The sequence below is a fragment of the Choristoneura fumiferana genome, chromosome 10, assembly GCF_025370935.1.
Source record: "Choristoneura fumiferana chromosome 10, NRCan_CFum_1, whole genome shotgun sequence".
NCBI lineage: Eukaryota > Metazoa > Arthropoda > Insecta > Lepidoptera > Tortricidae > Choristoneura > Choristoneura fumiferana.
Window position 1 is genome coordinate 20,485,668 of NC_133481.1, and position 13,888 is coordinate 20,499,555.

At 39.7% G+C, this 13,888-nt stretch overlaps 2 protein-coding genes across 2 annotated transcripts in view; both read right to left on the reverse strand.

The window, feature by feature from the left end:
* Window positions 1-79: 79 nt before the first annotated feature.
* On the reverse strand, window positions 80-2,293 carry LOC141431671 (uncharacterized). Its single transcript, XM_074092853.1, has 2 exons — window positions 1,888-2,293; window positions 80-904 (listed from the first exon to the last, which is right to left on the reverse strand). The coding sequence occupies exons 1-2, from the start codon at window positions 2,148-2,150 to the stop codon at window positions 808-810; spliced, it is 360 nt and encodes a 119-aa protein (XP_073948954.1). The 5' UTR covers window positions 2,151-2,293; the 3' UTR covers window positions 80-807.
* A 538-nt stretch (window positions 2,294-2,831) lies between these two features.
* The window catches only part of Reph (Regulator of eph expression), a 76,137-nt gene continuing 65,080 nt past the window's right edge, over window positions 2,832-13,888 (reverse strand). Inside the window, exons 7-8 of the mRNA XM_074093836.1 lie at window positions 9,147-9,237; window positions 2,832-6,704 (exon numbers count right to left, since the gene is read on the reverse strand). Of these exons, the coding sequence (XP_073949937.1) occupies window positions 9,157-9,237 (81 nt within the window). The 3' untranslated portion in view covers window positions 2,832-6,704; window positions 9,147-9,156. The remainder of the gene's footprint in view (window positions 6,705-9,146; window positions 9,238-13,888) is intronic.

Genomic DNA, 13,888 nt, shown 5'->3' on the forward strand with positions numbered 1-13,888 from the left:
ACTTGGCAGAAAGTCATTTTTTCATAAAAATATAATTACAAGTATATATTGTATTGGTACGGTCAAGGACTTTTTATTTCATGCCACCATGGAACCATTTCACAGTAAACGTCATAGTCTGTCTACCCTGGAATAGTCAAATAGCTCAAATTTCTCCGAAACCAACAATTTTTCTCAGTGTGTTTTCTTATCCCTAATCGTATACCTTTACTTGCCCGAATTTCACTTGTCATTTGCCATACCAATGTTTGCCATAAAATATATAGAACCGTCCTGTTTTCAGGATTTTTTAAAATGTCATCTCATAGAATGCAGAAACTACAATTTCAGAAATAAATTACTTTATGGAAAATTAAGATTATGGGAAACGATACATTACGGCATATGAAATTCGGGCAAACGATAGAGAACCCCCACTAATATTATAAATGCGAAAGTTTGTAATTCTGTTTGTTTGTTACTTCCTCACATCCAAGCCACTGAACTGATTTAGATGAAATTCGGTATAGAGATAGTTTGAATCCCAGAGAAGGACATAGGATAGTTTTATACCGGAAAATTATATTTCCCGCGGGATAGCGATAAACGAATTTGTCGCGGGTAACGGCTAGTGGTTTTATAGAGCACAGTAGGTTAGGTTTGTTTTATGAAAGTTCCGAAAATAATATGGTTTCGGAGAAATTTGATAGTTGGGAAATTAAACATTAGAGAAAAAAAATGCTAAACGGCAGAGAACCCGACTCGACATAATATATTATACTGGTATTTTGGGTTCCTATTTCAAGTGGTCCAGCCGTAGTGTAGCGGTCAGTAATCGATCTCCATCACGACGTGCGCGCGCGCACGCCGCGCGTGGTCGCCGGCGCTCAGGATCGTTGCCACGTTGCAATGAGCCAGCTCCGAACTGTGGAATATACAATGTGTAACATTGCTAAACTAATGTGGCAGTATGCGGGACACATTGCTCGCAGGACTGATGGCCGATGGGGTCAGAAGGTTCTCGAATGGCGTCCGCGGCAGGAGACGAGCTGTCTGTAGGCCTCCCACAGGATGGAGCGACGACCTGATGCCGTATTGCCTAATGTTTCTGATGCTCGCGATCAGGCAATACGGCCCCAGATTAAGATCGCGGGATCGCGGTGGATGCGGAAAGCACAAGACCGGTCTGCAGCTCACTCAACCGCACTAGGGTGACGGCACCAATCATGGACATGTTAAGCACAGTAGTATCCAGCAATGGACAGCAAGGATTCAATGCCTTCACCTTTCACCATTCATGTACATTATCAGTTATCTGCACATAAGTGTTATTAAATAAATAAATATCACGGGACAATTTACACCAATTGACCTAGTCCCAAAGTAAGCTTAGCAAAGCTTGTGTTATGGGTACTAAGCAACGGATAAATATAATTATATAGATAGATACATACTTAAATTCATAGTAAACACCCAAGACCCGAGAACAAACATTCGTATTTTTCATACAAATATCTGCCCCGACACGGGAATCGAACCCGGGACCTCAAGCTTCGTAGGTTCTCTAACCACTAGGCCATCTGGTCGTCGTTATTAGTTTTAGAAAAAGTAGCGTCCGTTTCTTAATATAAGGTTAGTGGAAATAATATTCCATTATTGTTTCCTGTCCATGACTGGTGCCCTCACCCTATAGAATTTGTACTTAGCCTCTAGGTATTTGTAATTTCGTAAGCATGCATTATGTTATTGTACCCAAATTAATAAAATAAATAAGATTACCTATCCATTTTATTTTAACAATGAAAAGCAAAATAACGCCTGAATCCATGCAGAATTTGAAGGCAATATACATACATACGAACATTCCAAGTAAAATAAAATCTTGTAAGAACTGCAAGAGTTGCTTACTCTGATCCTCCGTCAAAGTACTTGCGACAGAGCTCGTTGTAGAGTGAGACGAAAGACACGCGCTCGGGCTCTGTCCCCGACGCGTTCTCCAGTATGGTCTCGCACGAGGCCTTATTCATCCTCGAGAGGCCTTCTTCGGGTTTCTTCGCCACCTTCCCCAACGGAGAAGGCCACAGCTTCCTAGCCCTTGATTTTGTCAATTTGTTTTTTTTGTTCGGCACAACGATTTTTATGGGTCGTTTTAGGACAAGCAACGTGTCCATTATATAGGTTTATATTTGTAAAGCTATTTGTAAATTTGATAGCAAAGGAAAATACGTTGTTCTCGAAATGTCATATTGTTTTTTTTATAAATATAAAGATTCGATACGAATAGGTTTTACTCCCCTTATCGTAACTGTTGAATTTTGCAAAAAAAAAGATCGGATTTCCACTGGATTTCACTTTGTGTAAGAAGCATCTACGTCAGATTTCCCGTGGGAATATTGGGGTAAAAAGCAGCCTGTGTTACCAGACGTCCATCTCTACATCCTTTCATCCAAATCGGTCAAGCCATTCTAGCGTACAGTACTCAAAGATTGGATGACAATAAGTACAGTCAAGGGCAAAGATATCGACACGGTCAAAGTTACAAAAATATGTATACACGACTTTATGCACTTAACATTAAGACCGTATACATACTTTTGCAACTTTGGCCGTGTCGATATCTTTGCCCTTGACTGTACCTACAGTCAACAAAAATATACACGACTTTGGTGAACAGTCACCGGCACCAATATTTGACACAACAAGCGTGCATAAATATCTGATACGACTTTTTCTAGGGCCAGTAGGACGTATCAGATGTTTCTGCACAAGTAATAAGTACACGCACGCATACACAAACTTTCACATTTGTAATATTATAGTCAGTCTTCATTTAGGCCACAATAAAACAGCAATTAAGATGTGCCATTGCTCACTCTTTATTACGCTTGTTAATTCAATATAAAAACAAAATAATTTATTTCAAAATATCACTGATTGCTTCTCGGGCCGTTAGGCCACAATTTTATAAAACAACACAAAAACTTTTATGAATTTAAACCTTTATTGCTCTCAGCATAAGGTTTAAAATGGACCACTGTGTTATGAAGACTAGTAGAATCTGGCATTGATTAATTTAGTCACAATTTCCAAAAATACAGCATGGTTCGAATTTACAAAATCGTTACACAAAGGAAAATTATTAGCCATAAAGTGTCCTCTGTGTAACGGTTGTTTGTGTAGCAGAAATTAACGCATACGTCGTCTCTTTCACATTGAACATCTTAGAAAGGGACGAATGCTAGTTCCCAGTAAATTAACCATGACTTTTATTGTTTATTTTTTTATTTTCGCAGCAAACGGTACAGTTTTGTGACAAACTGATAATAATTCACTAACATAGCCTCGCTTTCGACAGGATGTGTGTAACACAACGGAATCGCGTTGACTATGTAAAAGATTTCCATTGTGAAACGGACATTCATTTGAAATCTACTAGCTATCTACTTAAGTCTTCATTTATAACGGCTTGGGTCGACATGACGCTATCATTCTTTGTTCGCACTTGTTATCAAAAGTAAGTGTTTAATATACTTATCAAAAGTTCCGAAATACTTTTCTTTTTAATGGTCCATCGTAAATTTACCACGACCACAATGGCAGCGTCATATCAGCCTAAGGTGCCAGTAACAACCAACATCACGAAACTAACTCTCCAACTCTTTTACACCTTGCTGGTTAAAAAGAGGACGGTAATAATTCCGCGATACGTATCTTACTTAGCACGTCAGATACGCCAGAGCAGCTTCACAAAATCAACAACTGCTCAACGTGATTTGATTGGTGCCGATATTTAATGTACCACCACAAGCTTACCTGATAAAAATGCAACTCTAATCATAATAGATACTTGACGTTATCAGATACTTAAATCTAAATGATCGAGCAATTAGAAGCTTTTTTACAATCAATATGACATACCGTGAAAAGTTTCCTCATTGATAAATGGTGTGTATAAATATAAAATTAAAAATTGTATCTGTACTGTAGTCTCATTAGATTTATATCGTAATTATTGAGCGTTGATACAGCTAATAAAGACGTTGCAAGCACAGGTAAGATTGTGATGGTGATTTAGAAAATTTGGGTCCATGGCATTCGCTGGCTTTAACAAAAAAGGGCCAACGTTCAGAGCCCTAAAAAATCGTCGCTGAGTTTCCATTCGTAAGATTTACAAAGTTTTTAGTTAAAGTGAGAGGTATTAGACCTCTGTCAAATATGACTAAGATTGCGATTCACTCAGTTTCCCGACGGGAGGTACATCAGCCGTTACAAGTCTCGTTTACGACGAAAGCAGCGTCGTGCCACTTGGGGCATGCCACTGCTGCAATGAAGTGTCAGTCCAGGTAATTTTTGCGCTTTCTTGGCGTTATCTTACTGTTCACAACCAACATTGGTTACATTAGCCAAATCAGATCATTATATGGCTCTTCTAAAGTTGCAGAAGCGGCCTTATTGTCTAACACACTGGAATCACAATCGTTTTCACCACTTCTTTCTGTCACACGGTGTATGACGAAAGTAGAAAGAGATGCTGAATGCGATCGCAAACGTCAGTGCGTTAGATAATACGGCCACAGATGTCGAAGCCATCAGCATGGATGACATGACATTATCAGTTAGCAGCTGTGACATGCCGCGACATGACACGGTGCTGGCGTAAACACTATTATGGCTCCCTGGCATGATGGCCCACATAAGCCGCAGCCAGTGCAGGTGGACAACGGCCGCGCCATCATGTAAAAGCGCCACATAACAAGGTCGTCAGTAACGCACATAAACAACACAATTAAAAGTTAAACTCAAGAGCCGGCTTCTGCCTTAAAATTTGTTATACCTACTACATCTATGTCTGGCTTATGCTACCTTACAACTATACATACAATCTTCTTCCAAGCGATTTTAAAAAAGTCTTAGTATTTTTTTTTTATCATAGGTATTAATTTGTTAAATTGTCTTTATAGTTAAATTCACTGCCACTTGCACCACTTAAATCCCGTTTGTAACGAAGATGAGTAACAGAAAGTTTAGCCCTGCTAAATAAAACTACAATAACATACAACTAGGGTACAATACAACCGAATTGGAACGAGCTTGCGCCACCGACAGATTCGCCTTCTGACCGAATGATTGGACACACTATAGGATTCACTTTAACTGACCATTCAACTCATTCCTGCGTTTGAGATGTTAACTTCACGTTGATTTTACATGCACCTACAGTTACTGTACCATTAAAATAGTTAATTTTGGCGACATGCCATTTTTTCGAAACAAAAAGGTGCTTCTTTTCAATGCTCGAGAGCATTAAGCCACAGATCTCTATTTGCTGCCTGTAGTCCAATCATTATTTAGGTATACAATGTCTATATCATTTAAAGGTGACATAAATAGCTGTTTGACACAAAAACCATGAGAAGGCGTATTTTTGTTTTCGAATTTCTTGCGATTGCGCCGGCACCAGCGCAAACTCGTCCTCGCACACAATTGACATTTTATTCTGATAAAATATTTTAAAATCTATGATGGAACCACGTGCTGTCAGCTTTGCGGCAAAAGAAAAAAACATTGTTTTGTCGCAAAGTCGAATACAACAGCCGCGGCTCGAGATCAAACCATATAAAGTGGGAGGCGGTGCCTCTGCTCAGTCCCGTCGATACCATTCTCTATCACAACGAGTAACAAAAATATTTTTTGGATGTACCTAGCAATGGCATCAAAATCAAAAATCAAAATCAAAAATTCATTCAAATCATTGTAAGTGTCAACATAATGTTCAAAAAATGGTAAATATTTCAAAAATACTACTTAATGTGACGGTAGTACGATACCTATATCTGCAAGCGGCGGCCGGCGGCCCGACATGGCTGGGCCTCACACAGAACCCCACACAATGAGTCTGGTATCCCACATTTGGACACAGCACAGGTCTCATTTTGATTATACGCAATTTTCGCTAACACATAGGTGAGTAATTCCATGCACTCATAATTGTATACGTTTTTAATAGATCCAATTATCCTTATTTAAGATGAATTTTTTGTAATGTTTTCCTAGTACGGTTAAATACTCAGTAAAATTCGATGTCATAATTTTTAGGCATAATAACCAATGTCTGATGTCAATTTTTTGCAATATGGTATACATACAAACAGTACACAATCAAAATACTACATTCGTAATGCTACTGGCAAGGTATAACATTGATTTTTTTCCTTGCGAAAGAGAAACATCTGAAATCTTTTCAACCAAGCAAAGACCGCGATGAAGCAGTCTAGATTTAAAATTCCAAGTCAGCGCTTGACGCGTTCCCGCGCAAACGCCTGTCGTCAAAAATAGCCGAAATACAGGGATGACAGCAAAACGCCGTTCAAGAAAGAAGTTTTACGTGCAACAGTCATTCCCTCGTCCACACAAAGAATACGCCATATAAATCCCCTGTGTAACTTCCCTCGCCCATTCGTAACACACAGGAAATTCGACATAATATTCCACCGTGCTGCCCGCTCGTGTCGGGCCGCCCCGCCCGACCGTCTCCTCGAGCGTTACATTATTATAGTCTTCGTTAGTTTGTACTTTTATCATTATTGAGTGCAAAAGGAACGACGTCAGCAATAAAAACTCCAAAATTGTGTACAATTATCAATGATATGGAACGGTGAGTGCTGCGGGCACCGGCGGCGGCGCGCCGCGGCCCGCCCTGTAAGTACGGCGGCTGGCACGGCTTCCTGCAATAAAACATTACCTTTATCTACATGCATATCATAACTTCCCTATTATATGTTCAGAAACGACTATCAAATAACCTGGTATCTGCGGGTGCATCCTTATGTTCACATTAAAGTACAGTGCATCTTAATGTTTACATTAAAGTATTACCGAATACTTTTTTTAACAATGCATATCTGTACATATTGTAGAAAACTTATGACATGCATGTAGATAATAATTATTATTCAAAGTCAAAGTCAAGTCAAAGTCAAAGTCAAAGTCAAAGTCAAAGTCAAAATACAGGCCATATCTGAACATAATATAGAAAACTTATGATATGCATGTAGATAAAGTTATGTATGCGGCTATACATAATTAGGCATTAAACACTCGTGTGATCTTATTATGAAACTCGCCTTCGGCTCGTTTCATAAAACCACACTCGTACTTTAATGCCTCTCATTATGCACCAGCCACATAAATAACTATTAGGGGCTGTTTCACCATCCATTGATTAGTGTTAAGTGACGGTTAAATGTGATGCCGTCTCTTTTTGTTTTGTTCGAATAGACAGAGACGGCATCACATTTAACCGTCGGTTAACGCTAATAAATAGATGGTGAAACAGCCCCTTAATCTTTATCATTATCAACATTTTCTGAATGGGGCTTTTCCGACAAACAAAATATCGCTTCTAAGCGTCGTTGAAGAAGTCCGTTTGACGTTACAGTCTGGCTTGGAACTGCTGGCTCATACTATCAGTCAACCTAACTAATATTATAAATGCAAAAAATGGCACACTATCTCGATAGATACCAAATTTCATTTAAATCGGGTTATGTCCTTTACTTCAATATTTCTGTTTGTCTTCTTATTTCTTCCATCTTGCAGAAAAAGTAGTGCTTGGGCCTAGCCATTGCTCTTCCACTGTGTTATGAATAGGTATATCGCTGAGTGAGTGCAACAGTGGCATAAGTAAAAATATTAAAATAACTACTTACTAATGAACAGTTACAATACAATAAATAATTACAGTCCATTCATCCCAGCCTATATACGTCCCACTGCTGGGCACAGGCCTCCTCTCAGAACAAGTGAGCTTGGGCCAAAGTTCCCACGCGGGCCCAGTGCGGATTGGGAACTTCGCAAGCACCATTGAATCGCTCCGCAGTTTGTGCAGGTTTTCCTTCACCGCAAAGCTCGTGGTAAATTTCAAATGTAATTCCGCACAAGAGTTTTGAAAAACTCAGAGGTGCGAGCCGGGGTTTGAACCCACGACCCTCTGCTTGAGAGGTGACAGGTCAAACCACTAGGCCACCACGGCAGTCCATTATTAATTGTTTTTATTTTTGACTTGTGCAACTCTTGCACTCACCCAGCGATATATGGACATCCTGTATTAACGTAACACTAAATTTTACCCGTGGCCACTCATGCGTAAATTGTTAAACCCGTCAGTTGACTTGAAATTTCGGCATTTATCTAGCCAGCCGTTTAAGCGTGAAGGACTAACAAACATACACATGCTTTCGCATTTATATTGTTCTAGGGGGGAAGCTCCGAAAGTGGTGGTGGGATCCCCTGGAGTCCAAGGGATACCAAAATGTGTCCACGTCTGCGTGAAAAAAAAAATGGGGTTTTAAGAGTATGGAAATCTATATTTATACCTAATTTTCTTAGGTCGAAAATAGAGAGCACACGTGAAAAAGAGATAACTGGTTCTGTTAACTCTGTGACCAGTTGATTTTAAGCAAGCACTCGAGTAGTATGATATGAATGTTATGAGTTGTGATGGTGGTTTGTGTAGTTAAAAGCCTAGATGTGGTAGTTCTCCGACACACAGTATCTAAACTTAACTCTCCGTATGTTACAGTGCTAAGAAAATTAACTAGTAGGACACAAGAAATAATAAGTGTTGTGTATCTCCCAGTAATGATCGAATCCCCTCCCCCCTCCCCCCCTTTTTTACTCTAGTAAGAAATGAGCAGCTGGGGGTCTACCGAGAACTTTGAGTATTTACGCAAAGACCGAGAACAGTAAAATTTTGAAAGTGGTCTATGAGAAAAATAATCTAACCTGGTTAGGTTAACAAAAAGTTGGAAAAGCCCCGACTTTGTTCACTTCAAAGTTCAATATCCCAAAAACGGCTGAACCGATTTTGATAAAACATTTTATTTTTTATTTTATTTTATTCGGAAAACCAACAGCTTAAATTAACTAATACAGTTGGAATAGAGAACATGTAACAATAGAGCCAATTAAAGGTTTCCACAGATAATGAAATAATGTCTAAGAACCATCGCTAGAAAACCTGCTTTCAAATAAAAAAAAACGAATTCAAATCGGTTCACTCGTTTAAGAGCTACTCTGAACTTAAAACACCCCTCTTTTTGCGTCGGAGGTTAAAAAAAGTTTGTGAAATCTCTGTTCTAGAGAATATATGTGTAGGTAGGTAGTACCTGCTTGCTATCACCAGCAGAAGACGGAGAGCTCCCCCGTGTGCGCGTGCGCACCGCCCGCGCGCCACGACCGCACGCCGCCCATTTTTAGCTGAAACACAACAGACACTTTATTCATTTATGTTTCAATAGTACATTGTGTCTTAAGGGCGGTAAATAAGGAATTGCGAAAAAAAGTCTATTAGAAGCCCGAAGTCGAAGACTGAGGGCTTTAATGAGTCGACGTTCGTAATTCTAGTATTGCCCGTGCGACATACAATGTTTTACATCACATTTGCGAGTCAAATCTTGTATTTGTAAAAGGAAAAATATAATTCTTCCAAATATTGCCTTGACCTTAGGCTGCGCTCTTGGCAGCGCCTGACGTGCGTGTGCGTGTGCGCCTGCAGGGCTACTATGAAACTCGAAGTTCGTATCGTACCGTCCCTCTCGCTCTCGCATTAATAGGACATTGTGTATTAAGGGCGGTAAACAAGGAATTACGAACGAGAGTCTATTAGAAGCCCGAAGTCGAAGACGTGCGACATACAATGTTTTTCATCACATTTGCGAGTAAAATTGTATATTTGTAAAAGGAAAACTAATATTTTTTCAAAAATTGCCGATACCGCTGACTGCGCTCTCGCGGAAGAAGGTTTATGTTTTCTAACTATTAAAGCTAGTGAAACAAGGTAAATTAAAAATTTATAAATAAAAATAAAAACTACATACATATTCGGTAAATCTTCTAATATATAAAATTCTGGCGTCACAATGTTTGTGACCAAACTCCTCCGAAACGGCTCGACCGATTTTAATGAAATTTTTTGTGTATATTCGGTAGGTCTGAGAATATGACGTAAACTATTTTTCATACTTCTACGCGGAGTCGCGGGCAACAGCTAAAAATACAAAGAACATACATATTCTGTAAATTGAAATATAAGGAGACCATTCAAGGTCACTGCTTACATCGTGCCATACATGTATGGGGGAGGCCTGTCCAACAGTGGACGTCCTACGGCTGAGATGATGATGATCCCGTAAAAAACGTCTTATTTCTACATTCAACGCATGCTTCGGTTAATTAAACCGGCGATCACGTTTCGTCCTCTCAATTCAGTTTTAAGTATCGCGACATGTTTTCTAACGTAAAGTTAAAGTCGCAATTGCCTCGACACGCCGCAAGCCCATTAGAATGTGTTATTGTGTTTTTTGTGACATTCTCGCCGTCTCATTTACATTTTAATACAAACGTGCCGAACGCGATTCGTGTTATGTTAATTAATTAGCTCGGAATATTATTGTTGTGTATACGTTTAGGTAAGCCGTGGTGGCCTAGTGGTTTGACCTATCGCCTCTCAAACAGAGGGACGTGGGTTCAAACCCGGCTCGCACCTCTGAGTTTTTCGAAATTCATGTGCGGAATTGCATTTGAAATTTACCACGAGCTTTGTGGTGAAGGAAAACATCGTGAGGAAACCTCAATAAAATCAATGAAGAAAATGGAAGAAATTCAATGGTGCGTGTGAAGTTCCCAAACCGCACTGGGCCCGCGTGGGAACTATGGCCCAAGCCCTCTTGTTCTGAGAGGAGGCCTGTGCCCAGCAGTGGGACGTATATAGGCTGGGATGATGATGATGATGATGATACATTTAGGTAAGCAGTTGTATTGACATTTTGACATGGTCAAATTTTAGCAATTTTTATGCGTGTGCGCAAAGATACAGCGCCCTGCGTGTTCAGTACAACAATGCTTTCAGGGTTCTGCAGCGCATCGGGGATGTTTGCTGCAGCAAGAGTGGACTGCTTTTACACAATCATGCGCAAGAGGTCCGCTCAGCTGTTTCCACAATACAATACAATACAAATATATTCTTTATTGATCACCAAAAGCAGTACAGAGACATTACAGAAATAAATAAAAAATCAGGTAGACAATAGGCGGTCTTGTCGCTAAAAAGCGATCTCTTCCAGACAACCAATTTCTGAGAAATTAATAAATATGAACAGACTAATGTAGGTGACAGAGATAACGGACAGGGGAAACGTAGAATTATAGACAATAAATATTAAAAACAATACAAAAATATAATATAAATTATATAAATAAACAAATCATCATCATCATCCCAGCCTATATACGTCCCACTGCTAGGCACAGGCCTCCTCTCAGAACAAGAGGGCTTGGGCCATAGTTCCCACGCAGGCCCAGTGCGGATTGGGAACTTCACACGCACCATTGAATTGCTTCGCAGGTTTGTGCAGGTTTCCTCACGATGTTTTCCTTCACCGCATAGCTCGTGGTAAATTTCAAATGTAATTCCGCACATGAATTTCGAAAAACTCAGAGGTGCGAGCCGGGGTTTGAACCCACGACCCTCTGCTTGAGAGGCGATAGGTCAAACCATTAGGCCACCACGGCGATTAATAAACAAATACATCAAATATAATACCTATAAACTACATATATACTTAATACAAAATATGAAAAGGCCGCATGTGAAAAAAGGAATTTAAAAAGGAAGTTAAAGAACAATATAAACAAAAAATAAAAAGAATAGAGAAGGATCAAACATTGGGGATTAAGTTAGTGACAAATAGTGAGCCTTTAGGAGGTCTTGGAGGAGATGTGCTGTGCGAGTATAGGTAAACGACGCGTTTCCATTGGTTCACGTTCCTCGCACATCTTTGATGGAAACCCAGCCTTATGGGTCCTTATTGAATTACGTATGGATTAATCTATAAATTATTACATTAAGTACATAATCTGTGCCATAATTTTTTGAGAAATCATCATAATTAATAGGTATTCATTGGATTTATTTCTATCCTTGTAAGCTGCGTTACCACCAGGGATGTGGAAGCACTGTGCTAGAGGTGAGACGTACTAGGCAAAACGCGGAGTGAGTCTTGCGAGTACGCGTCCACGAAAAGACTAGATCCAAAGACTAGGTCCACGAGTATCTACGAGTACTTAACTCAATTGACTCATTGCGTAAACAAAATTATTCCCGTAAATGCGCTCCCGTAATTGCGTACACCGTAATAGTTTTAGTAGTTTTACGAATATCGAACTACCGAATTCACGTCACAGTTCAGTCTTCACACTTCATATTTGTTTAATTTTGACTTATATTAAATACCGACTAAAAACTTCCGTTCATACTTTATACAGGCTTAGGATTGTCAGCAATTTTTATAAAATTTTCATTTAATAAGTGTACATAAATGCTTGTTTTCAAGTTGGCGGAACGTTGTCAGCCGCCGTACTCCTAAATACTCGTACGCTAAAGGAATCGTGGGCGGGAACGCGTATTCCAAGCCAAAACCTATTCCAGTAAATACGTCTCACCTCTACACTGTGCGAGGATGTGATGGTCATGAACCAATAGAAACGCTTCATTTACCTACTAGCTTTTGCCCGCGGACTCGCCCGCGTGGAATTCGGTTATCGCGCCGTGTTCCTTCGGGAACTGTGCATTTTTCCGGTATAAGTAGCCTATGCCACTCTCGGGCCCATAAACCCATAAACTATCTCTATGCCAAAAAAAGTCGTACAAACATACAAACACACACACTTTCGCATTTATAATATGTATTCGTATGGATCCCCGCACAGTACAGCTCTAGTGGAAACAACAGAGCGGAGCGAGGATAGGAAAATGAAGAGATTCCATTGGTCCATGAACAACACCGTCCTCTCTCTCTCTCTCTGGCGGAAACGCAGCTTAAGCGGTAAATTCTGATGAAAGTACTAGTCAGTCAAGCTCCTCGAGTACAAAAAAACTCGCATTATCACCAGCTTCCACAAACTGATTCTTTAAACCCGTCCATTAACACAGCAAAAACTATGTGAATTCCAATGCGCGCTATATATGGGCAGGGGCGGGCGGGCGCGGTCTGCGCGCGCAAGGAATGCCGTCCATTGACCAGTTGACCACGGCTCAATGGAGCGGACTCATTGAGGAGTTTTGTACGTGCTCGGTGTGAAGACAAGAAAGATTTAAGTTGCAGAAAGGGTTACATATTTGAATATCGGAAATTAAAATATCGATTGTATCACAATATCGAAAGCTGTTATACCTATGGTCAAAATGTCTAAGATTGAAATGTCGATTGATTAAAATATCGAATGAGTAAAAATATCGATAGCCAATATATCTAAGTTGAAAATGTCAACATATTTGAATGTCAAAAAAAAAAATCTTACATACAAATCTGCTTTATTTATTGGTCTTTTCTCTTAATAGCATTTATTTTACATAATTTAGTCATTTTGTGAACTCGCCGGCCGCTCCCGCGGCACACTCGCTTCGCTCGCTCAGCTCGTGCGTTGTGGTCACAGTTCTAGCCTAACCGAACCAAATATTTTTGGTAATTCATGTTCACTAGGTTAGGTCAGTATTGCGTCAAGGCGCTAACTGAGCGGATTAGGAACTCCGCCAAGCGGAGCTCCGTCGACCCTGTCACGTGATAGTTCATTCATACATATTCATATTCGATACTCTGTACTTCGATATTTTGGTCTTCGATATTTATATCTGTCGATGTCACTTTTGTAGATAAATATATTTTCGATATACCTACTTAATATATTGGACGTAGGTTATCTAACCATTCAACAACATAAACTTTTGTTATTTTAATTTTCGACATTTCGATACAGTCGATATTTTAATTTTCGATATTTTGAACATCGACATTTTACCCGTAGGTAAGTATATTAACTTTCGATGTTTACATATGTAACCTGCAGAAAG